This window comes from Dermacentor variabilis, chromosome 1 (assembly GCF_050947875.1).
Source record: "Dermacentor variabilis isolate Ectoservices chromosome 1, ASM5094787v1, whole genome shotgun sequence".
In the NCBI taxonomy this organism is placed as follows: domain Eukaryota; kingdom Metazoa; phylum Arthropoda; class Arachnida; order Ixodida; family Ixodidae; genus Dermacentor; species Dermacentor variabilis.
Genome location: NC_134568.1, coordinates 169,867,695 through 169,892,331, shown reverse-complemented (window position 1 = coordinate 169,892,331; position 24,637 = coordinate 169,867,695). Strand labels below are relative to the sequence as shown.

The 24,637-nt window shown below is 45.0% G+C and overlaps 1 protein-coding gene across 6 annotated transcripts in view; it reads right to left on the bottom strand.

The window, feature by feature from the left end:
• The window catches only part of PH4alphaEFB (prolyl 4-hydroxylase subunit alpha-1), a 117,212-nt gene that overhangs the window by 8,545 nt on the left and 84,030 nt on the right, over positions 1-24,637 (bottom strand). For all 6 annotated transcript variants that reach the window (XM_075699319.1, XM_075699333.1, XM_075699343.1 and 3 more), the window contains 2 exons: positions 17,219-17,287; positions 10,635-10,731 (listed from right to left, as the gene is read on the bottom strand). In XM_075699319.1, coding sequence (XP_075555434.1) covers positions 10,635-10,731; positions 17,219-17,287 — 166 coding nt within the window. The remainder of the gene's footprint in view (positions 1-10,634; positions 10,732-17,218; positions 17,288-24,637) is intronic.

The window sequence follows — 24,637 nt, the reverse complement described above, 5'->3', positions numbered from 1 at the left end:
AAGTGCACTGCCATGAAATCTCAGCTTTTGTGTGGTCTGTTCGCGCAAACACACAGCTCTGCTTATGATACTGAAACCACTCAGTAATTTCTTTTTCCTCACTGCTGCTATAATTTATGACCCCTTTTCTCTCGCCATCATCTGCAAAAGTGTCTGAGCTAATTATTGACTTACAGTTATCTCTTGGTTTTGATGAGGGGTGTGCGAATATTGAATAGTAATTTCAAATCGAATACTGAATTGAATCAAGAAAAAAAAAGCTGAATATCGAACTGAATATTGAACAGAATATCGAACATCCGAAAATTTAACACAAATATTTATGCTTCCAAATTTTGTGCAAGACACATCACTGTGTCAAATAATGTGATTAGCCTCCTAAACACATGCAGCACTGCACATATTTAGGAGGCTAATCACATTATTTAAAAAGAAAGTATTGTTTTCTAGTTTTCTTCCAGAAAACAGAAGAGAGGTCTTTTCTATCTTTATGGCAGGTGGTTTCTTTGGGTTATCACCACCTCATTAAGGCCAATCTGTGCGACAGAAAAAGCGCAGAATGCGCATGACATCACTCAGCACCACTCCACGTGGTCATTAGTGCTGTAAGCGCTGACTGCACTTTGTGCCGATTATAAAGAGTTCTCAAACTGGGAGGTACACGGCAAGTTCGCGTCTGTGTAAATGTGTCTGCAGCCAAGGGTCAGGAAATTGTCACATTATATTTTTGAGCTCACCATGTAAATACAAAGCTAGTCTTGTGACCGGTCGCTCAAAGCTACGAAAAGAAACTGTTGTGCGCCTATGAATGGCATTTGAAACGAGGGGCCACGGTACGGTATTTCACAAAGATGGCATTCGTGAACATCCAACAGTCATCCTGTGCATTCGCTCTCATAGGCGAGGCGGGTTGTCGATTTTTTGACAGTTGTGTGACCGCTGTGAATAGATCTGCGTCAATTTGGTAACTAATTTTAGTAGTCGACACCTGACGATGCAGCTCTGATTAGGCCTAACGGGCTAGACAGTGCAGCTGCTGCACTGTCAAAATTCGCCGCTGGCCAATGTGATAACGGGCTGCAAACTGTCACGGAAAGCTTGTCACTAATATGTTCCTATGGGTGGCTCATCAGTGATTAGTTGCAAGAATACATGTATGGGTTATAGCGACAGCTGTTGAAACATGGTGTTCATGTCCACGGTTGACCAGCTGGCAACTACCGTGAGCACGCGTACGAAGTTTGTCTGTGTGCTCGCATGTGAGTAGAAAGCTCCGAACTGCACGAGCCTCCATGCGTGAACTATGACGTCGCATATTCGATGCGATGCAATCAGCGTGCCTCCCGGTGGCTAATCGACCTAATCTTTACACATGCGTCCATGCTTTCCACGTGTGCTGCTTTTCTTGTCACCCATCGTGCAACAACAACCCAGAGAGCCCCCTCCCTTGCGTGGAGCTACGTCGGAGGATCCAGAAACCTGGCTCGAAACCTTCGAATTGATATTGACCTTCAACAACTGGACCTCTGAGGATAAGCTACGCCATGTGTACTTCTCCTTGGAAGACGCTGCGAAGACTTGGTTCGAGAACCGGGAGTCCACCCTTACAATGTGGGACCCTTTCTGCAGTAACTTCGTGAGGACCTTCACGAGCGTTGTTCAAAAAGAAAGGGCCGAAGTTCTGCTGGAAACCCGAGGGAAACTACCCAATGAGACCATTGCCATCTTCACAGAAGAGATGACCAGTCTTTCCCAGCACGCTGACCCGGAAATGTCTGAAGAGAAAAAAGTCCGCTTCTTGATGCGAGGTGTAAAGCAAGAACATTTCGCCAGACTGATCTGAGACCCACCGAAGACTGTAGCTGAGCTCTTGACAGAGGCAATGATGATTGAGGAAACTCTGGAAATGCGCCTAGGCAATATAACTGCCAAGTGCTCATGCCGCAGTGCACCATCTAGGCACTGGGCTACAGTGACCTCCAAGAGACCATCAGGGCCATTGTGCGTGAAGAACTGTGCAAGACGTTTCCTTCGTTGCAACCTCAGGTGTCCTCTGTCACTGACATTGTCAAGGACGAACTTTGACAGTCACTGGGCATTTCCGAAGTGCAGCCCGAATCGCCGCTTCTCGTGCCGGAAGTGATGACCTATGCCGCTGTCGCCTGCCGTCAAGGTCCCCCCCTCTGCGCCCGCGCCAAGGCCCTGAAAAGCCGCAATTTCGTCGTCCAGCGCCGCCGCCACCAACACGCCCACCCATCGCCCAGCGCAGCTACGCGAGCAAGATGGACATTTGGCGAACCGCCGACCACCGCCCGTTCTGCTATCACTGCGGAGAAGCTGGCCATGTGCACTGCCAATGCCCATACCGCGATTTTGGACTGAGAGTGTTTGCCGTCAATGTACCGCGTCCACAGCTTGGAGAGCGTCCTCGTGACATTGCTGACTACCTCGCTGCCACTCAGTGGAGCTCTCGACGACTGTCCCGTTCGCTGTAACCAGGCCGCTGTCGCCGCAGCGCCGTCCGTACACTGGCCCAGCCCGGAGCCGGTCCGTCAGCCCATATCCAGAAAACTAAAAGCAGCAACCGATGGACGTGTGGTTGCTTTTCGTCGAACTGATGAAGATCCTCCGCCGCCGCCGAAGACACTGAAGAGACTATCTTGACGACATAACAACGACACGCCGTTGTCCCAACGAAGTCTGGAAGCAAAAAATACGCCAACAAAAGACGACCTGATGACGCAACATATCAGCCACAGGTCAACGCAACGCAGCCGTGATTCAGCACCAAGACCTAACTGTAATGCAAGACAAAGAACCACCAACCTCGACGTGCTTCTTGACGGCCACGCAGTCCACCGTCTGAGCAGACACAGGAGCTGATTACTCTGTCATGAGTGGACCCATTGCCGCCCAGTTGAAGAAAGTTAACACTGCATGGGAAGGCCCTCTAATTCGGACCGCTGGAGGACACTTCATAACACCGACTGGAAGCTGCATGGCAAGAATTACCGTTCATGACCAGACTTACCCTGCCACCTTCGTTATCCTCCAACAGTGTTCACGAGACGTCATTCTCGGCATGGACTTCCTGAACCAACACGGCGGAATCATCGAACTGAAGTCGAAGTTGATAACGCTGTTGGAAGATCAAGCGATACCGCCGGTGAGCTCTCGTAGTCACCAAGCCTTGAGTGTGCTCGAAGATCAAGTGAGCATCCTGCCTCGCTCCAGCATTGTTATTTCTGTCGGCACCGAAACACCTGCTGACGCAGAAGGCATCATCGAGAGTGAGCAATGTCTACTGCTCAACCGCGAAATTTGCGTAGCAAGAGGGACCGCTCGACTCCACGCAGGGAAAGCGGAAGTGATGCTAACCAACTTCAGCCAGGAGTTCAAGCACATCAACAAGGGCACGACAATCGTGTACAGCGAGAAAATTGTGGAAACGAGCAATGCGTTTGTCCTCTCGGATTCTGCTGCATCTACCTCAATGACCATAGTTCCCAAACCAGACTTTGACATAAATCCAAGTTTCCCCATGAGTAAGCAATAGCAGCTCAGACCTCTTCGACGATAAAAAGACTGCTTTTCGAAATCATCGAGGATTCGACAACCACCAGTCGCACAGCATCGCATAATAACTGAAGAGTGCGCTCGATCACTCCGCCAGAGCCCTAACCGAGTTCCAATGCGAGAATGTGGAGCTATTAGGCAACAAGTCGAAGAAATGCTGTGCGACGACACCATCCAGGCGTCGAAAAGCCCTTGGGCATCTCCTGTAATCTTGGTGAAGAAAAAGGACGGAACCCTATGTTTCTGCGTCGATTATAGTCTACTGAACAAGATCACAAAGACGGCCATATACCCCCTCTTACGGATAGACGACGCATTGGATCGACTCTGCAACGCGAAATACTTCTCGTCGGTGGACTTCAAGTCTGGCTACTGGCAAATAGAAGTTGACGAAAGAGATCGTGAAAAGACTGCCTTTGTCACGCCAGATGGCCTCTATGAGTTCAAGATTATGCCATTTGGACTGTGCTTGGCGTCTGCAACGTTCCAGCACGTGATGGACACGGTTTTGGCAGGATTGAAAAGGCAGACCTGTCTTGTTTTCTTGGTTGACGTCATCGTCTTCGCTGGAAATTTCGACGATCACGTTAGGCAGCTTGCAACAGTACTAGAGGCCATCAAGCCATCAGGGCTCACTCTGAAGCCAGAAAAGTGCCGCTTCGCTTACGATGAGCTTCTGTTCCTAGGCCACATCATCAGCAAATCTGGAGTCTGCCCTGACCCGCACAAGACAGCTGCCATCGCAAAGTTCCCGCAGCCCATAGACAAAAAGGCAGTGCATAGATTCCTTGGCATGTGTGCCTACTACAGGCGCTTTGTCAAGGACTTTTCACGCATCGCTGAGCCGCTGACACATCTAACCAAATGTGATGTTGAGTTCTAGTGGGAAATGCAGCAGGCTGATGCATTTCAAGAACTCAGAAGACGCATGCAGTCGTCGCCGATGCTTGACCACTTCGACGAGGATACCGATACCGAAATCCACACTGACGCCAGTAGCCTTAGGCCTCGGTGCTGTCCTAGTCCAGTGGAAAGACGGACTTGAATGGGTGATAGCTTACGCTAGCCGAGCTGTTAAAAGTGGAAGGCAATTATTCTATCACGGAAAAGGAAAGCCTTACCATCATTTGGACTACAGCAAAATTCATCCCTAACCTATATGGCATGCCATTCAAAGTCATCAGTGACAATCACGGTTTGGGTTGGCTAGCTAATTTAAAGGACCCTTCAGGATGGCTGGCATGGTGGAGCCTCAGACTGCAAGAATATGACATCGCTGTAATCTACAAGCCCGGACGAAAACGCTCTGACGCCGACTGCCCATGTGGTCTCATTAACCCGCTGCCGCAAGACGACGAGGATGACGACGCCTTCCTTGGAATAATAAGTGTGGAAGACTTCGTTGAACAGCAATGAGCAGACCCAGAGCTAAAAGGCCTCATCGAGTATTTAGAAGGCAATACCGACTTTGTCCCTAGGTCATTTGAGCGCGGATTGTCTTTGTTCATGCTTCAAAAACAACCTACTCGTGAAAAAGAATTTCTCACCAGTCCGTGCTGACTACCTTCTCGTTGTTCCGTCAGCGCCGCATCCAGAAGTACTGCACACCCTACATGACGATCTGACTGCTGGGCACCTTGGATTCTCCCAGACGCTATCGACGATGCAGGAAAGGTATTAGTGACTGTGCCTGACCGCCGATGTCGCCCGTTACGTCAAGACATGCCGAGATTGTCAGAGATGCAAGACACCACCGACAAGGCCAGCGGGATTACTACAGCCGATCAAGCCTATTTGCCGACCTTTTCAGCAGATCGGGATAGATTTGCTGGGACCGTTTCAGACGTCAACATCCGGAAATAAGTGGATTGTTATGGCGACGGACTATCTCACCCGCTTCGCTGAAACTAAAGCTCTGCCGAAAGGTAGTGCAGCCGAAGTGGCGAAATTTTTTGGCAAGAACATCCTGCTGTGACATGGTGCCCTAGAAGTCCTCATCACCGACAGAGGAATGGCCTTTACAGCAGAGCTAACCCAAGTCATTCTGCAATACAGCCAGACAAGCCACAGTAGGACAACTGCCTACCACCCGCAGACGAATGGTCTCACAGAGCGCCTGAACAAGACCCTTGCCGACATGCTAGCAATGTACGTCGACATCGAGCACAAGACGTGGGACACGGTCCTGTCGTACGTAACCTTTGCTTACAACAAGGCAGTGCAAGAAACAACACAGATCACGCCATTCAAGCTGGTTTTTGGCAGGAATCCAACAGCTACTCTCGATGCCATGCTGCTGCACGTATGCGACGAAGAGAATCTTGATGTCACCACCTATCTCCAGCGTGCTGAAGAAGCCTGACAGCTCGCCCACTTGTGGATCAAGAACCAGCAGAGGACCAACAGCCAACACTACAACCTTCGATGACGCTACGTCGGGTACTAGCCCGGCGATCGTGTTTGGGTTTGGACCCCTATACGCTGACGACGACTTAGCAAGAAGCTTTTACGCCACTATTTCAGGCCCTAAAAGATTATCCGACACATTGGCGCACTCGACTATAAGGTCGTGCCAGACAGCATTTCACTATCACAGCGGCACCACTCACGACCTGAAGTAGTCCATGTTGTCCGAGTTAAGCCATTCTACCAGTGCTAATGAACTTTGGGACTTTGCATAGCTGAAACTTCGACTTTTTTTGGACTGTGCTACCTTGGACTTTGTTTCTTTGATGTTTTGTTACTTTTGTTTAATAAGTGTCCTTTTGTGTTTCACTCTCTCATTATGTTTGTAGCATCAGGACGATGCCTTTTAAGAGGGGAGCATTGACACATGAACTTGTTTATCTTTTACGGATGAGCACTTTTCACCGTCTAACAAATTTTATCGCTCAGCGCAGGGCATGTGTGCATGTATCGGAAGTTTCTGGAATGTTATCGATGGTTCTATCTGCTGTCTGTTGTCGCCGAACCTTGTGTAATCTGATTGCATGTATGCGTGACATGAATGGTGTAGAACTTTCTGGAAGACACGCAGGTCCCAGCAATTACTCTGGAACATCCGATGACTGATGTATAAAAGCCGATGTGCTTGACCCGCTGATCAGATTGACCCGCCATTACACACTACTACGTTTTCTGTTTCATTATTTTTTTCGGGCAGTTACAGACTGGAACGGCCTACCCTATGACATCGTCTCCATCGCTACATCATCTACTTTCCAAGAACACGTAACTGATCATCTTCAATGTTAAATAATCTTCGCTGTTTGTTTTTTGTTATTCAAAATATAATCCCACCCCTTATGTAACAACCCCTGAAATGGGGGCCTTTAAGGGAATAAACTGAACTGTACATAACATTGCTACGGAACAGTATTTGCGATCACGAAGAGGCGAGCAGTGTGAACACGACGACGACGATGATTAGGGGCTAGCGCGGGCTGTTGCCTCTTGGCCAAGTGCGGCGTATTATCTTGTAAATATACTTGTATATAGCTTTTCGTCTGCATCTTCCTACGTAACATATCTGGTGGAGGTGGGCGTTCCCTGTACCTCGTCATGAAGCTTCGCAGTGGACGGTACGTCGAGCCTTCCTTCATGGCTCCCGGCGACGACAACTCGACTCCGCCGGCTCCGACACCTGCTGCCACTTCGACGACCTACATCACCCTCCCCGCTCTCCGTAATAATGGCGCATTCTCGGGCAAAGATGGGGAAGATGTCGAGGACTGGATCAGCCTGTACGAACACGTCACTCGCAATAACCGGTGGGACCCTACTATCGCGCTCGCCAACGTAGTCTTTTACAGTGGAACCTCGATGATACGATCATGGCTAATACGAATTTCCGGATGATACAAATTTTTCTGTGGTCCTGGCCGAGCCCCATTACTTTGAAACGTGCTGGAGAATGGTTGTTACGAATCAATTTTCGACCGGCGTTGGTTGATACGAAAATTACCGAAGACACTGGAAATTCTAAAGTGTGCTAGGCGAAAGCCAGACGCTGCTGCCGTCTGCACTCCGCTTCCCTGGCTTTGCTGTTCGGGGACATAGCCAGTCGCTGCTGCCATCTGCACTCCAATTCATTCGCTTTCGTGTTCGGCGATATTGCCTGTCGCTGCTGCCGCTTTCGTTCTGCCTCCCTTGCTTTCGCATCTGATGACAATGTTCAGTCGTTGCATGCGCATTCGCTCCTTGTTCTTCTGGCGTTTGGTGTTGGGGGAATCCGGCGTCCACTGTCGCTTCCCCGAACCTCTTGGCGTGGAATCACTGGGCTGCTTTGGAGCCATGCGCCTCACTCACTCGACTGCAACGAGACGTCGGGCAAAGGAGCGGCAGTGCAGCTGCCACCGCCGACGCGCGCACGCTCGTTCTACTGCTACTGTGTGACATCACGGTTGCTATGCAGAGCTGTGCCCCCCACCGGCGTGCCGGCTGCTAAGGAGAGGAGGAGGTTGCGCCGCTGCGCAGAGGAGAGGCCACAGTTGGCACGATTCCAGCGCATGGATGGACGCGACCGCGAGCACGAGCCGTTAAAGGCCGCCCCACAGACGGCCATGAAAGATAACAGCGCACAGTCACGCGATTTGTCCCTTTCTCTTTTGGTGCGGAGATGCGGACGCGGCACTGTACAGCGCGAAGGCCACGACTGGGCGCGAAGAGTTTGAGGTTTAGTTTGAAGCGGTGACGCTTTTGTGCTTTTCCTCCTTTTCCGCGTGCCATTGGACGGAGTAGCTGCTGTGCTTTGGGATGCATTCTTTTTGTTAGACGTGGGCGACGGCAAAGGACCACCACCGGCAGCTGAAACGCTGCGCGCGCTTGCAGTTCTGAGGCATGCTATGGCCGCGGATGAAATCAGCGACGACACGTGCATGTGTTTTTATGGATTTGAACAAAGTCTGCTAGTGACCTAACAAAGAAAAAGAAGCAGAAGGACATTAGAGACTTTCTCTTCAAGAAATAAACGCTTTTTACGTACGTGTGCCTGAGTGAGTTTACCTCTGACTCTTTAATTTAGCTAGTTTTAATTTTTTCGATGATACGAATTTCGGCTAATACGAATATTTTTCGTGACTCTGTGAGATTCGTATAATCGAGATTCCACTATGCCTCGGTTTGGTACAGAGTTTGGTTTCGGACGCACGAAGGTGAGCTCACCAGTTGCGATTCGTTTAAGCAAAAGCTCCAAGACTTGTTCGGCAACCCCTACGGTCACCAACTAGCCATGCAGGAGGCACTTTCCGGCCGTGTGCAGACGTCAACAGAGCCCTATGTCATGTACATTCAGGACGTCTTGGCTCTGTGCCGCAAAGTTGACGCAGACATAACTGAGTCAGACAAGGCTTCCCACATCCTCAAAGGCATTGCCGATGACGCCTTCAACTTGCTCGTTTTCAACAACGTGGCGACAGTGGATGCAGTTATAAAAGAGTGCCGCCGCCTGGAACTCGCTAAAAGCCGACGTATCGACCAGCAGTTTGCCCGTCTGCCCAACACCCCAGCGACATCTTCCTGTGCCAACGCTCCTCGTCCCAACAACACTGGCGATGTTACCAGGACCATCCGGCCGCCTATCCGGCTGCCTTTGACTTCAGCCCCACCAACGCACCTGCAGTCACGGTTTCCCTGATCCAGGCAGTTGTACACCAGGAGTTCGAAAACATGACTCTTCACACCATCTGCTCGGCCCATCGCCCTGATACCCACCCGGCTTCTTCGATTCCGCCCCGTCCCGCATCTTCTTGCCCACCACGTTTCCGCAACCCATCTGAATGGCGCACTGCTGACGACAAGCCCATTTGTTTTCACTGCCATTGAATCGGGCACATTTCTCAGCCCTGTCACAGTCGCTGGAGTTCCTCGACCCGGTCTACTTATACTGCCTACTCTCGCAGTAAAACACGTTGTGGGGCTAGTTGGTGCATAGCTTTCAATAGAATAAGCGCCAAAATTGACGGCACACAAGAAGAAATACAGATAGGACAAGGCGCCTTGTCCTGTCTGTATTTCTTCTTGTGTGCCGTCAATTTTGGCGCTTATTCTATTGAAATGCCTACTCTCGCCCCCCAGGTGGCCCTTCTCATCCCTATGCCGCACGCTCTGATAATGCCGCCCCTATTCTCGTTCGCCTTCGCCCCAACGATGACAATCTTGTTCTCCCCAGCCCCGTCGCTCCTATTTGCTGACTCCCTTCGGACGCCGCTCCCAGCTGGAAAACTAGACAATGCAGCGCCTCGAGGTGATGCTGCTCCCCCCCCCCCCCCCCCCCCCATTGCTCCCTACGCCGCCAAATCCTCTACTGGCGTTGCCCACTCATCTGAACCTTCTTGATGTGCAAGTCAACGGTGTTTCTGTGTCTGCTCTTATAGACACTGGGGCGCATTTGTCGGTAATGAGCACTGACCTTCGTAACGGCTGAAGAAAATAGTTACACCCATCACAACACCTGCTGTCCGTGTCGCCGATGGCGGAACAGCCCCTGCAATTGGTATGTGTGCCGCCCATGTCTCCTTCGCGGATCGCTCCACTATCGTGCTATTCACAGTCATCGTAAGTAAAGCAAACGAATAATGAATAACATTTGGATTATACTAAGAATACTCGAAGTGAATATTAGTAGTTGAGGTGTTATATCAAACTCATCGTCTTAAAACTGATATGTTGGGTTCTGCGGGGTTAATTTTATTAGCTAAATGAGTAGTAATTAACATTAGGTTGGAAAATGAGTCATGAATAGATTGACAGGCTGCACTCAGAGTGCTTTCAGATGTCACAATTTCTTAAACACACTACCCCTAGCAAGCTCATGAAACATAGGCTCTTAGTTCTCTTGCTGAAAGTAGTGGGGCCACTGATATGTATCGTAAATGAGCATTAAGCACTTGTGTACTGTGTACTAAACAATTACAGTGAATAATGGGAGCTCCACTAGCTGCAAGGTGAAAACAGACTCCCAGAGTGTCCCAACACTGAGTAAGTACTAGCAAGGAGTCTTCTGTGTTAGAGATGACCTAACACTTAGTAAGGTCTGCTGGTATGGTAGACACACTAACCCCATTTTGAGCCAGCAAGGACTGGGCAGGCAGCATGCCGAGTCAGCATGTCCCCCTCACCGCTACGATGCAGGTTGTACCAGAAAGCAGCAGCACCCTGGAAATAACAAGGATAACCGGGTATAACATTTTAAATTATGTCATTAGGGTAAAAGTAGATTCACACTGTTCCTTATAAAATACAACACACAATTATGCAAACAAATACTACAAAGGTCAAAATGACCCATTTTGGTATCTCTTAAAAACCAACTTCACAGTTCCCCAGAGAAGGACAAATGCTTCTGCTTCTTACCTGCTGTGATCAAGCTAGTTGATGCCTCCCCCCAACCTTTGTGTGCACATTGATGAGGCTGTTTCACAGCCATCAAAGGTGGTGAACAGTGCAACTTTCGCAGCCTCAATTTCATTGTCCTTTCTTCGGCATTGCGATGTGCAGAAGGATTGCAAATGCTCAAACGGGGCTACCGAATATGGGCTATCATCTGTAAAGCCTCAGAAGACCTATAATGTTTTTCCCATGGAATGCTAGCAATGAATGAACCATAACTGCGAGTCGACCTAGTTGGAACAGATTCATCTTAAAACTTTTTGTGCGCAAACAAACAGGGACGAAGAATAGGGGCAACACAAGGACGAGCACAAGGACAAGCACTCGTCCTTGTGTTGCCCCCATTCTTCGTCCCTGTTTGTTTTCGCACAAAAAGTTTTAAAATGAATGAACCACCTAATTCTCCAACTGTATAAAGCAAGCGAGATGAGGCATCTCAGTGTGATGGAAGGAACACCATGGGTTATGTGTAGGAAACGAAACTAGTGCCTAAGTTCATGCAAGACAGGCACTGCTTTTACGTGCTTCATGCCACAGAGATGTTTGATAAAAATTGCCATATTACTTAAATGGTAAAACATTTAGTTTTTGTTTGTACATTCAGCCATCCTCACCAATGATGCCAAGGAACTACAGACCAGCTGAAACAGTAGTCAGACAGCTGATACATGCAAAACCAACACAAACACTTTAAAGGGGATCTGAAACACTTTTTAACATACAAAGTAAACCCTCGTTATAACAAAGTGAATGGGGTGGCAAAAAAATTTGGTAAAAGTGACTAATCCATAAAAGCTAAGAAAGTAGAGCCAAAATAGCACAACTCCACAGAAGCCTAATATGGGTGTTGCATGGAGCATTTTCGATTGGGATCGAATTTCTCAGTTGTGATTGGCTTCTTTCACAGCCTTTGCAGCCTTCCATGACAGGCACATGAAAGGCTGTACGGAGTAACATTTGCCTGTTTCATTATGCACTACTTCCACAGTACCACACTGGGCATGCAAAAGGCTGCGTGGAGTAGCATTTGCATTGTCTGTTGCACACTACTTGCACAGCTCCATGGTGCCACGGCAGCGCCGCTCACCGCTGATATTGCGTGGGTGCGGTATGAAAAAAAAAGGGTGCACAGGCACTACAATGGCAACAACTAGCAATGGAGAGGGTTGCTCGAGGCGAAAGGTGCGGAGCGTCACTGGGCCATGGCAGAACTGCCCGAGAGCCTACATGCAAGCCCTACTTTAAGGTACTGATAACACCAAAATTTTAACCATTATTTTCCACAAAATTTGGCAAGCAGCCATTTTGATCGCCAATCTTCCTAGAAATTGTGGCACATTCCTTCGGTTTTTTTGTTACGCTCTGACATGTACCCATGCCGGCACGCAACTTACAAAATCTTTAAATTAGGTTTTAGCAGTAAGCGCTGGAAACCTGCTTACACCGTCAGTGTATATGTTGGCTTTTCATTTTACACATCAAAATTATTCTTTTTTTTTCAATTGTATGTCACAGGAAGCATACAAAGCAACAAGTTATAAAGCATGGCGGTGTGCTCTTAGTAGCATTACCTCACATCGACAATGTGAGGTGCATTAAGCAGTTGTTTTCCTCCACTTGTATGTAATACAATAGAGTTCCGTTAATTAGACCCCAGTTAATTCGGTTTTTCGTATAATCAGATCTGGACCAAAGGTCACTGCTGGCACTTATGCACTTCTATGGGCCCAAACTTACGTGATTCCGATCCTAAAATTGGCCTTCGTCCAATAATTCAAACTTGAGCAGACAGCATGCATGTGCCTGACCCCCATGGTGACCCCAATAGCAACCTCTTTACTGCTAGCGTCAATTTCGGCTTAGGGGCCAGTGAATGCGTTTAACAAACATCATCTCCCATAGAAAACGCCTATTTTTGACCTTCCCTAGGAAGATTTGCAAGCAATAACAGTAGCTCATAATGCCCAATCGCGGTATTTATTCTATTCCAACGCGCCTCTTTTTTTTTTTTTATCTCGTGTAAATTATGCCGAAAACCACGTCCAGAGCGTTCGTACGCCTTGCCGCATAACACGACTGTATTGCGGCGAAGCCGACTTTAGGAAATAGGCTGCCACTGTGCCACATATTACACCATTTACCATTTTTCTTGCTAAACGTACGGTATGTGTTAGATTTCTACTTTGTTTAGGCGCTTTAATGTTACCTCTACGTTAGCTTTCTACTTTGTACACATAGAAAGCGAGCGCGCGTTTGATTCGGGACGTGCTAAAGTAGGGCAAATGCTGCCAAATGAATCAGCGGTGTTTTGACATTTTGATGCGAAAGCGTCAAATAGCCCATTGAGCGAAAAAGCCGACGTCAGTCATCTGTAGCAGCGAAACGGCACCTAAACTCGCAATGCCATTGGCTGTGACACCACATCACGAGCGTGCCTCGATGGAGTTCCCATTGGCTGCGACGCCAGGTGACGAGCTGCGCCTTGACAGAGCAGAGCGGGCGAAAGGGATCACCTGCTGCCGCACTAGCATGCCAGGTGCTGCATGAGCAGGGAGGGCATCGCCGCGAAGTATGTCCCCCTCGCTCTCGGAACGAGGGCTCCTCGACGGAGCAGAGCCAACACTTCCTACATAGCAGGCCTGTGCACTCCGATTTACGATGTCATGCTACTTGGAGCGAAATTTCCACCGTCAAGTCCACCGTGACAAAAGGGGTGACGTAAAAATCACCGCAGCTTACTCGGGAGCATCCCCATTAGATTCTGTGGTAATTGGACAAGGTAGCACAACGACATGGATCGAAGTGCACAAGCCTTACGCTATGTAAGAGGGGTCAGCAGAGCAGACAAAAGGGACACCTGCTGCTGCAATAGCGTTAGCGTGCCAGGTGTTGCATGAGGGGAGAAGACATCGCTGCGTCGGTGGCATGCGGCGTTGGCACCACAGGCTGCTGCTGCTTTCTGGCTTGGGGAGCACATAACACCATGATACATTACTCGCAATGCAAAACTCAAAGGACTGCTCAGCACCATTCAATTGGACATTAATACTTTCACATTTACAACTAATAAGCACTTGGGTGCCCTCGGATTTTTTTCGCATTTGTTCAATTCGACCCATCAGATAATTCAATTGATCTAATCAGTCGCGTCAGGGTTGAACTAATGGAAGTTGACTGTATACAGGGTGTTTTTCGAAGTGTGAGTAAATAAAGACTGTGCTTACTAGCCTGTTGAACTATAAGGCAAATGTGTCATGTACTGTATTCACATACACTATATGTTCTTGTAGGTTGCGGGCAAAGTTCATTAAAAAAAAAGAAAATTATTACTTTCACGTCACGTGCCAAAGATTATTGGAAAAAATTTATTACTTTCACATAACCAACAGTTGCGGGCAATGTGCTCTGTTTGGTTGGCCTTTTGCCATTTTGTGGCCCATGTATTATAATTTATAGGAAATTTTCACTTCCCAAGTTAGCTGGTGGTAGCAAGTACCCATACAAAGGTTGTCACCACACTAAAACAAGACTTGCGTGTAGGCTCCCTACTAACTTTACTGATAACATGTGGGCACAGCATGGAGGAAAAGGGTATGCAGGCACCGCGATAGCGTAGCTGGTGAAGGAGAGCGTCACTTGCTCGCCCAACGCACAAAGCTTTTCTCAGCACGAAAGGTGCGGAGCTCATCCGCGAGTGCACACACGGCCCTTGCTAGTTCGTTTTAAGTGCAGGAACTTATTGGTATGCGAGTAATATGGTTTAAAATGCATGCGTTTTGCCATTGGGACTGGTAGAAATTTTGAATAAAGCAATAATACGAGTAAAACAATTTCGTCATAGTGAGGGTTTATCGCAGTAAGAAAGACCCCTGATAACATGTCAGCCAATTATTAGACTGCATGTAGCAGGGAATTTACAATCTTGTGTCAGAAACCCTTTGCAATGTCATCAGCAGTTCCATCACAAGCTGCGAAGCAACCAACCAACCGGTAGAAGAACTGCAGTTGGGCTAGTTGGTAATTAATCTTCGTGACAACTTCAGGTCGCAAGAAAACATACTCGCATACATGCACAGACTCACACACCCAGCGGTATTGGTAGATTTTTGCGTTCGCAGGAACGTTCTCAGTAATAACTCCATTTTGAGTTAAATAAAAAATATATTTGTCTGCAAACTCAAAAAGACCAAAGAAGTATTTCATCTTTGCCCTTGAAGTCTACACACGACAGTTGCGCGTAGCTGCATCTGCTGTGTGTGGCCTCAGAGATTGCACTGTCATGCTGCGAAGTGCAGATGCTGCGGTCACCATGGAGTGCTGTAATGACCCCTCGGGCTGCTTACAACTTCGTGCTCCGACAACTCCATAGGTGATGTAGCTCCAGAGGCATGGTGACACAAGGCACCCAGAGCGCCCATCTCACATAGTGAGAGCGAAGTGCACACCTCAACTGGAAGCAGCGCCATAAAGAAACTAACTTTACGGCGGGCTTTCAAGGCCTCTTTAAAAGACAAGTTTGTCAGTGCAGCCAAACAGTGTTCCCAAAACAAAGAGGAAGTGGTCAAGAGGATGGCAAATACAACACTAAATTCAGTGGCAACGTACAAGACTGTGACGATGACAACAGTCAGCACTGTCTTTCTAAACCTCTGGAGCTTTGGAGCAATAAAAGTTCTACGCAAGCCCTGGGGTGTGGCCCAGCAACAGGTCAGGAAATGCTCACAGCGGCTTCTAAACTTTTGACAAACATTATACCTGTCAAGGCTGCTCTAATATTTGAGTATGCTAAAAGGCTCTTGAAAGGGAGAGTACACATCAAACTACTATTTCTGGAACCAAAAGTATGAATGTCAACAAACCTGAAATTCAGCAAGGACTAAAAATTTTGAGAGGTCACTCAGTAGAAGTAACAAGCCTGATTCCCAGGAAATTGAACTGAACTGAAAACTAGAGCTGAACTGCAGTCGAACCAAACCGTTATTTTTCTGCCATCTTGGAAATGAACCTGAACCTACACTTATTGAAAGAACTGTTCCAAATCACTGCGACAAATTCCAAATAATTGGAATTAAATGTGTTTTTAATGCACCAGGCACTGTGGCCTTTGAAAGGAAATCACAGTACGCCTGTGCTTCTCAGTGCATTCAATTTATTGTGTAATATTAAAGACACCAGACACTCATTGGCCTGCATCACGTAAGGGTGCAAATAATCTATCTTTTGCTCAAATACATTCGTCGGCGGGGCTGAAAAACTTTGTTCTTTAAGACTAGTCATTCTTTACCCGAACCATTACAATCCCATATAAACAAGTTAAAACTGGTTCATATCATAATATTTTTGCTCTGGGGCGGAACCTGAGCCGAACTGGAAAATATGCAGTAGCCTGAACCTGAATCCAAACTGAACTCAAAAACTTTTTGGTTTAACACCCTGCCAAATGTACTCGTAATAAGATGAACTGGTCACTCTGGTCAATTATGGATGTATGATAATATAAAATTCAGTGCGAGCTCTTTGAAAAAAAGAATGCAGAACAGTTGTCATTACATATGGTTGTTAATTTATTTTTCAACAACCACCTTAAACACTTTTATTATTTCATGCTTACACTCTCAGCATTGAGATAAGCAATCTTTATTTCAACCAGGCACATGCCTGAAGCAGGCTTGTGCCATTTAAGTGCAAAGTTTCTTGCCTTGTACCAGCCTGCTATGAGAGGTAAATTTGGCACTGGTGGAACTTTAACAGATGCAACTAAAAAGCTACAAAAGCTATTGCTATTATTGGACTGTAAGCTGGAAACTCATTGTTGAGAGCAGTAAAGTGCACTGAGCCATCACAACATATATATACCTATCTCATACTAATTGGTTGCTATTAGATTTTTCAATATTATTACTAACATCAAGATGTGTGAATATGTCAATGCTTACTCAGCAATATGCAGTGAACTGTTGTTTTGATCCCCCCAGTCTTGTGCAGAATCTGAGTCTTATAAGGTGAAATGCTTCAGTATATACTATAATACAATATTGCCATTGCTGCTTTATTTTTCTGTCTGCCTTTGTCAAAATATTTAGAGCACTTATAAGTAGCTTTCTTAAAATGCAAAAAAAACATTGATAGAACTTGACTGACATCATGCACCTATATCGTAACATCTTCCCATCCTGTGGACTCTCGTAGACAATAACATTAATACATGATACATATCATATCATATAAATACATATCATACTATAAGGGTTACCTTTTCTGGCCAAAGGGTCAATCTCAGCTGAGGAAAGACTGTTGCACCACCGGCAGATACATCACTCATCTGTGGAAACATGGGGCATTGAAATAAGCTTAAATAAGTCAGCAGAAAAAGGTGTGGGGTGAGGAGAGAGTGCAACAAAAAAATGAAGGTTTACAATGCAAACAGTAGTGCAAAATGAACATAAGAAAAACAGGCATGGAAACTAGTAGTTGAATAGTTTAAACACTTATATTTAAGAAGGAGTATCAAGTATCATCTTTGTCAACATGCATGAAGTTTACTATAATGTTCTTTTCCTTCACATTTCATTTCTTTTCCTCTTTATTATTTTGCTGCACCACCTGCTGAAAAATTTTTGTCATGTTGTTTAACATGCATTCTGACACTTGCTGTGTGCTTATAGGTGATTAAGCAATTGTGTAAGGGAACACAAAGTGCACGTAAGTCATCATTATCTTGTGCTAAGCTTCTTTTTAGTTACTATTTAATTTTATATATGTCATGCTGACTAGGCCTGTGAGGAGTTTTAGAAAGGAAGTCTGAAATCACTAAAAACTTCAGTTTGTACTGCTATCAGCATGATTCATATGTTGAATTTAGAACAGTGCATGGGACAAGGACAGATGTCTGCCCGTGCAGCGCTGTTCTAAATTCAAGATGATCAGCCAACAGGCCCACATTGACATTATCAAGATTCATACGGTTGTATTATATCAGTTTCATAAAAGGAAACACATTGCTCCATGTAGATAAAACTGATTGACAGAATGCCATAGGTTGAGACAAAACTGGATACAATTTCAATGCTGCTGTAATAACAATGGCAAATATGTGAACAGTAAAGGATGTGCCTGATGGCAGAACCAGCACTGTCTATGAGCCACTGTTGGAGACAGACGCATGTGCCATGTTTAAATAAGTGGATTCTGCTCTGATACTTTTACCTGTTACCTTGTATATCAGTTTTCACAACCTGCAGCGACAGCAGCACACACGCATCATATATGAACTCTGGATTGTTCCATATAATTAATGATATGATGCACCACCAGCATCTTTATTTTGGTTTCAATACAAAAGATGATCAACTCTGATTTGGCCAACCTAGCTCATTATTCATTAGCTAAGCAACTGCTGACAGTATGGCAATGATGAGAGCAAATGCATAACAATGCAGTTTAGCACGTTTTTACCTTCCTATGCAAATAGCTGCCCCAGCTGTATCAATGATACTCTGTTACACAATCAGCTGTTTAGCTGAAAAAAATTGTTTAGCATTTATTAGGTCATTGTAACCCATAGAAAATGTTGCAGCAATAAAATAGCAGCCAAACTGGGAAGGAACACAGTCTTTAATATACTGTATCTGTTAATGCAGAGGAGCTGAATATTAATTCAACAAAATTCATGATATCAAGAATTTTAAAATCCTGTGATGTTGATATTCTGGAGATTGCTAGTTTATTCCAATTTAGCAAAGCAACATTATGCACCAGTTTTGATTTACCAAAGAGGGAGTCAGAGGAGTAAAACATAGGTTTGTTCACAGCACATTTATAAGGAGCCAACACGTATATAAGCACTATGCATTCCATGTTAAGAGTTTGAATTTATCAGGTATGTATTGAAGTTTTCAAGGATTCTATTCACACAGCCAGGAAGTTCCATAAAAACCCACAGTAGCAGATGCAACCTGTACCACTGACTTAAAAGGCCCCTAAATAACCACTGAACTTTTTTGACACATTTCAAGTAAACATGTGCATCATGTACAGAATGCCATGACAATCATCTTTAGGGAATGCGGCTGAGTTACACATTGCGGGGACACCAAAAATTCAAAAAACAATCCTGTGCTCCTCTCCTGGCTTTTCCAGTGCCTCTCGGCACATCGTGATGTCAGCAGGGTGCTCCAGGTGGTGTCAACAAGGTAATGGCTGTCGACTAGTCAACCTACAAGAACCTATGAATTCTGGTTCATCAACTAGCCTGCCGCTATGCAGTTGATGCCAGTTGTACGCCTGCTCTTCCTAGTTGGTGTTGCTTGCTTGTGCACGCACATGTTGCATGTTTTGCTTTGTAATTCGCAGTGGCACATTGCTAGTGTTTCAAGTACACATTTTCAAAAATATTTGCGGAGCCTTGGTAACCAGATGTAGGTGGCGTTTTGAAACAAGGAACAAAAATGTCACTGTTTCACCCGAAAGGCGAACCATTGATTGCAATAGCAAATTATTAGACAGCTATACGAAGCAAGGATAGCAGTTTTATTGGCCGTATAAACTTGTAAACATTCGTTAACTAAATTAACAAGCATGGTGTCACGAGTGCACAGGCAAACATGAACACATGACTCGATGACTGCGAACATTCGCTGTCAAAACACTGGCACGACGAAGAGTGGCAGCAGCAGTGAACGAATTGCCCTTTGTGCTGCCTCTTGCTTTAACGTGAACTAAGCAGTGAGAACACAGAGTACACGAAGCCATCAGCCTTCAGCACGCATGGACTCTACCCAATGCAGATTGCTTTCAGGATAGGGCCCGCATGGCCATGCTCAGCCATGCTCAACCGCACCATACGCAGCTGTGCCTAGAGTAGACTACTGTCTTCCATCGTGCCTTGCGCATGATGGAAGACGGCGCACTTCCTTCTCACCTTCCTCCCTTGCCCGCATGAGATTGAGCCACCATGCTTCTCGGCTCATCCCTGCACTTTCACTCACACCGACACCATATGGCACCCAGCCATGATGTTATTGCACTTGGACTTTATACGGAACATTACGGTAACACCAAAGGCGGAAATAAGCCTGGAGTGTCCATATAATTGCTATAACAATAAAAACATGAATGTGATGTTGATAATGACGCAGCGTCCACATGCTATTTAGAGGAGTTTAGAGAAGTCACAGCACGAAGAAGAGACCGCTTGAGGGAAGAGACGCGAACGAGAGGGAGAAACAAGTGGCAGCCGGCATTCTTGATAATCAGACACCTGCAACTCTACTTTTACAGCATCATTTTCAGAAATTCTTGAGGTTGCATGTTCGCTGTAGACTCATACACAACTGGCACTATGTAATGAATTTTTGGCCTCGGGGGGTTGTTTAGGGGCTCTTTAATTTGTTTAGTAATTTAGAAATGCTAACATGAACACAAGAATGCTCGTCCCATTTATTGTTTCTGTGTGTGTTTCTGCATTCAAGCTCATTCAACTATTATTTTGTTACATGAAAGGCGCAGAGCAACACAGTACAAAAGGAGGACCCAGGTATTACCTCCAGGATGATTTCCTGCTAGAACATGTGTTGATAAAGAATGTATAATTGGTAACAGGCATAAAGCATTAGAATAAATAAATGCACACATCTCGGAAGCAAACGATGTGTAAGAAAAATAACAAATAGTTCAATAGGCACAAGTAACAGCAATAATTTAGTAAACGGAATAGTTATACAAAATGAAAATGCACAAACAAATATATGCAGCAAGAATGAAGAAGCAGACTTAGACTACTAACAGAAATCATGTGATGTAATTTCTTTGTAGGACATTCTTGCTAGCTAGTTGGTTCATACCTGAAAAAAAATTGAAACTGTGTAAAAAAAAAAAAAAAGTGAGGACAAGCGGAACGAACTGTGCTCGTGGTGTCTTGTGTGTTCCTTCCGCTTGTCCTCTTTTTTTTTTTTCCTGCACAATTTTAACCTTCCTTCGATACCTTTTTAAAAGCCGCTTTAGTGTGCGATAGAAAACATTGCAACTGAGATAGTCTAATATTTACTGCCAAAGACTTTCAAAGTGATAAGGCTGGAACAATGGCTATCATTTTACCGTTGTTATGTTCACTTTAGTAGTAAAAGGTTATTTTTGTTTTGAAAAATGTGCATGATTTGTATTATGAAGATGTGTCGGCGTAACTAGCTCAGCGGGAATGTAACCACTGTGACTTCAATACTGTAATAGACCTAACTTAACTTTGAATGTGCAAATTAATGATAGAATGTCGAGGCTGTAGTAAACGGGACGTTTGAGACACTTGTACAAACTAAGAGCGATAGTTTGAGATGTCTGGTTTCAAAGGTTGGTGAGGGAAGACAGACGTGCAGAGGAAGTGTTGCCCGATGATAAAAATTGGGGAGGTGACTGTTAATGTAAAGTATTTTCAGAATATATTGCTGGAACAACACCTTGCTTGAAGCAGCATACAAGTACCAATGTCAATATTCTTATCGATTGATTTCACGTACAGTGAAACCTCGATATAATGAGTCTCGATTTAACAAAAATTTTCGACGTAATGAACTGTTTCCTATTCCCACGTTAGTTCAATTAAAAACCGTGTATTTTTTTCGCAATTAAACGAAGTTTTCGGCCCTTTCAAACATGTACTTGGAGCCTGTATGGTTAGTAAATCTTGCAAAATACTATAGAAATGTCAGCTGAGGAAAAAGTTATTTCAAGGGTCCTTCCGCAAGAAGGTTTGAGTGGCAAAAACACTGTCGAAGCACCCGCAAGTGCCGGACGCGGTAGCCAGGAAACACCGCTGCACCATTTTTCACATTGGTAAACAACTTGCAGAGGCCGTGGGGTGCGTGGCAGCTCACAGCACTCAGAGAAACACAAGAGCTCAGTGATAGGCACGTTGAATAATCCAAGCGACTGATTCTCCATGACGTCCTCATGTGCTGCCAATGCGCGTTATCTGCCCTCTTCTCCTAGCGCATGTCCATGCATGGACAACGCGCCATATCTGGGAGGTAATCTCTCTGCGGCAAGTGCAAAGGCTGAGCCAAGACGGTTGGTGCCTTGATGTGTATTGGGTTTCCGTGCGTCTGATGTTGGCAGTTGCATAATCATAAGCTTCTAAGACACGGTGTGCGAAGCATTCGCTCGTGTTGTGACAGCTAGCTCATGGACATCAAGTGAGATCTGTTCATGTTTTCCTGAGCACACATGACGTCGATAAAACTATGAACCTTGAATGAAAAAATTCTGGGGCCTTACGTGGCAAAGCCATGATTTGATAATGAGGCACGCTGTAGTGTGGGACTCCGGATTAATTTTTACCAACAGGGGATCTTTAATGTGCCCCCATTGTACAGGACATGGGCGCTTTTGCATTTCGCCCCTCTCGAAATGTGGATGCCACGGCTGGGATTTGATCCCGTGACCTCGTGCGTAGCAGTGGAACACCATAGCTGCTAAGCCACGGCGGTGAGTTAACTTTCTTATATTGAGGTTATATATATCATATAACCTCAATATATTGAGGTATTATATATTATGAATAGAATCAAGTACAACACCAAGGAAAATGACAGAATTTGATTGGAGAATCGCACAGTTATCCGTGTAAAGTTTGGGGGTTATTGAATAAATTTCTTGGAAATAATGAAATAACATGAAGCTTGTTTTAGCAGGAGGCTCACTTTTTGTAAGCTGTTACAATACCAGGTAACAATGTTCATGACTGTGGTACTTAACTCCACAAGTAAACTGTTAATATTTCTATCACCATGAAATTCTGTGATGTCTGTTTAAAGGATGCAATTAGAAAATTTGCATGCCTAAGCCCATTATTGAGAAATTGTTTCATGCTATCAGAAACATTTATTGGGGCTAATTTTGTTGACAAGTTAGTATAAAAACTAAATTGCTGAGGCGTCAAAGATTAAATTTTGTTTTTAGGTGATTAACAATGAGCTTCTCAGTTACCTTAATAAAACATGGCACAATGGTTATTAGATGATAAGTAAAACATCTTGATCTCCTTTTTAAAATAGTGGTGTTTCTTTATCTTGTTTGACAGTAAAAAAAAATGCCCGTGCAAGAGCACTGTTAATAATATTAAAAAGCGCACAAGATTGCTCACATGCAATAAGTTTGAGGTGCTACTGACTTCTGACGATGTGTTTTAAATAAAAGGAATGAGGCTAATGGGAGAGCTTAGGCAGGTTATTGACCAGCAGTGCAGAGATTCTTAAAAAATAATTGAGTAAATGCATTGGCTATAACCGTAAGATTAGTTCAAATGTGAGCACTTTACGAAAATACCATCATATTGGCATCTAGGTGATCGGGACAAATTCCTTAATTAAGTACATACCAGTTTTGTCTCCTATCATTACCATTTTAGAGCACTTTGTTCAGATAGTATTTGCTTTTACCCTGTTTAAGTAAAATGGTGACAGTTTTGAGAACCAACCCTAGGGGCAACTTAAATGGTTAGAGTTTTACTTTTTTATAAGCGTTATCTATTTTTTTCTAACAATGCATAATAGTCTGCTGGCAATAAAGGAATTTCAGGGGTGGAGTACCAACACAATATGGAAGATGTGGGTGTGCATGAGGTCACACTATCTATTAGTTTCTCTGGTAAATTCTTAAGGGGGGATGCAGAGCTAAATTAGCTATTTTCACCAGAAGAATGCATTTTTAAATTTTGTCCGTTTTGGATTCTTAAACATATAGAGAAGCTCTTCAGTTTGGTTATTATTTGCGCAATATAAAAGAAGAAAATTAGCTTTTTTTTACTTGGCGGTGGCATGCGTTTCCTGTCGAAATCCCCTATGAACGTCGTTTTCAAGATGTGGCCAAAGAGCAAGAGAGGAACCTAACGCAGAGTCAATTCACTTGTTAGAAAGTTTGTTTTACACACTTTCTAGCGATCAGGGGCCTTCTGTTGAGAATAGTGAAAAACGCATGGAAAGAAACAAAAAAAAAAGAAGAAAAGGAAAAGAACATTAGAAAGGCTCATTTATGGCCATGGCAAGTCCATATTGCCAGCGAAAGTGAAACTGGAGCTTGGATTGGTGAAAATGCATTTTTCTTGCCCACAGGGTTTTTGTGCCCAGTCCTGTTTTCATTCTCATTGGTGCTGGACACCTTCACATTGCTCTGAATTTTTCTGCTTGTTCATTGTGATCGACAGGTGGCTGGCACTGTGGTGGATTGGGCCCACCACGAAGTCTTTGACGCAGCAAAGCTTTGAGGTGCGAAAAATCACCACTAAACAGAAGCAATTGCTATTGAGCAGCATTGAATTGAAAGAGAGGGACTCACTTATGCAGCTGGGGCATTCAATTGGCCACCGTTCAGAGAATAAAATGGCATGTTTTGAAATCTTTGAATGGATTTTTCTCAGTTTGCACTTTTTGGCCAATTTGTAGCTTTAGGAAAGCTAGTTTCAAAACCTCAATGATAACTGTTTGCATGATTATTTTATGCTGAAAATTTGTGAGGAACAAGACTACGGATGTCATTAATTTCTAAATTGCAAAAAAGAAAACGAACGTATTTTAAGTGATGCGGTTTTACAGAAAAAAGCCCAAAATTGCAAGCAGCTATCCTGTAATATAAGGGCATCCAGAAGATATTTATTCAGAAAAAAATTATTTATCTTAACAAT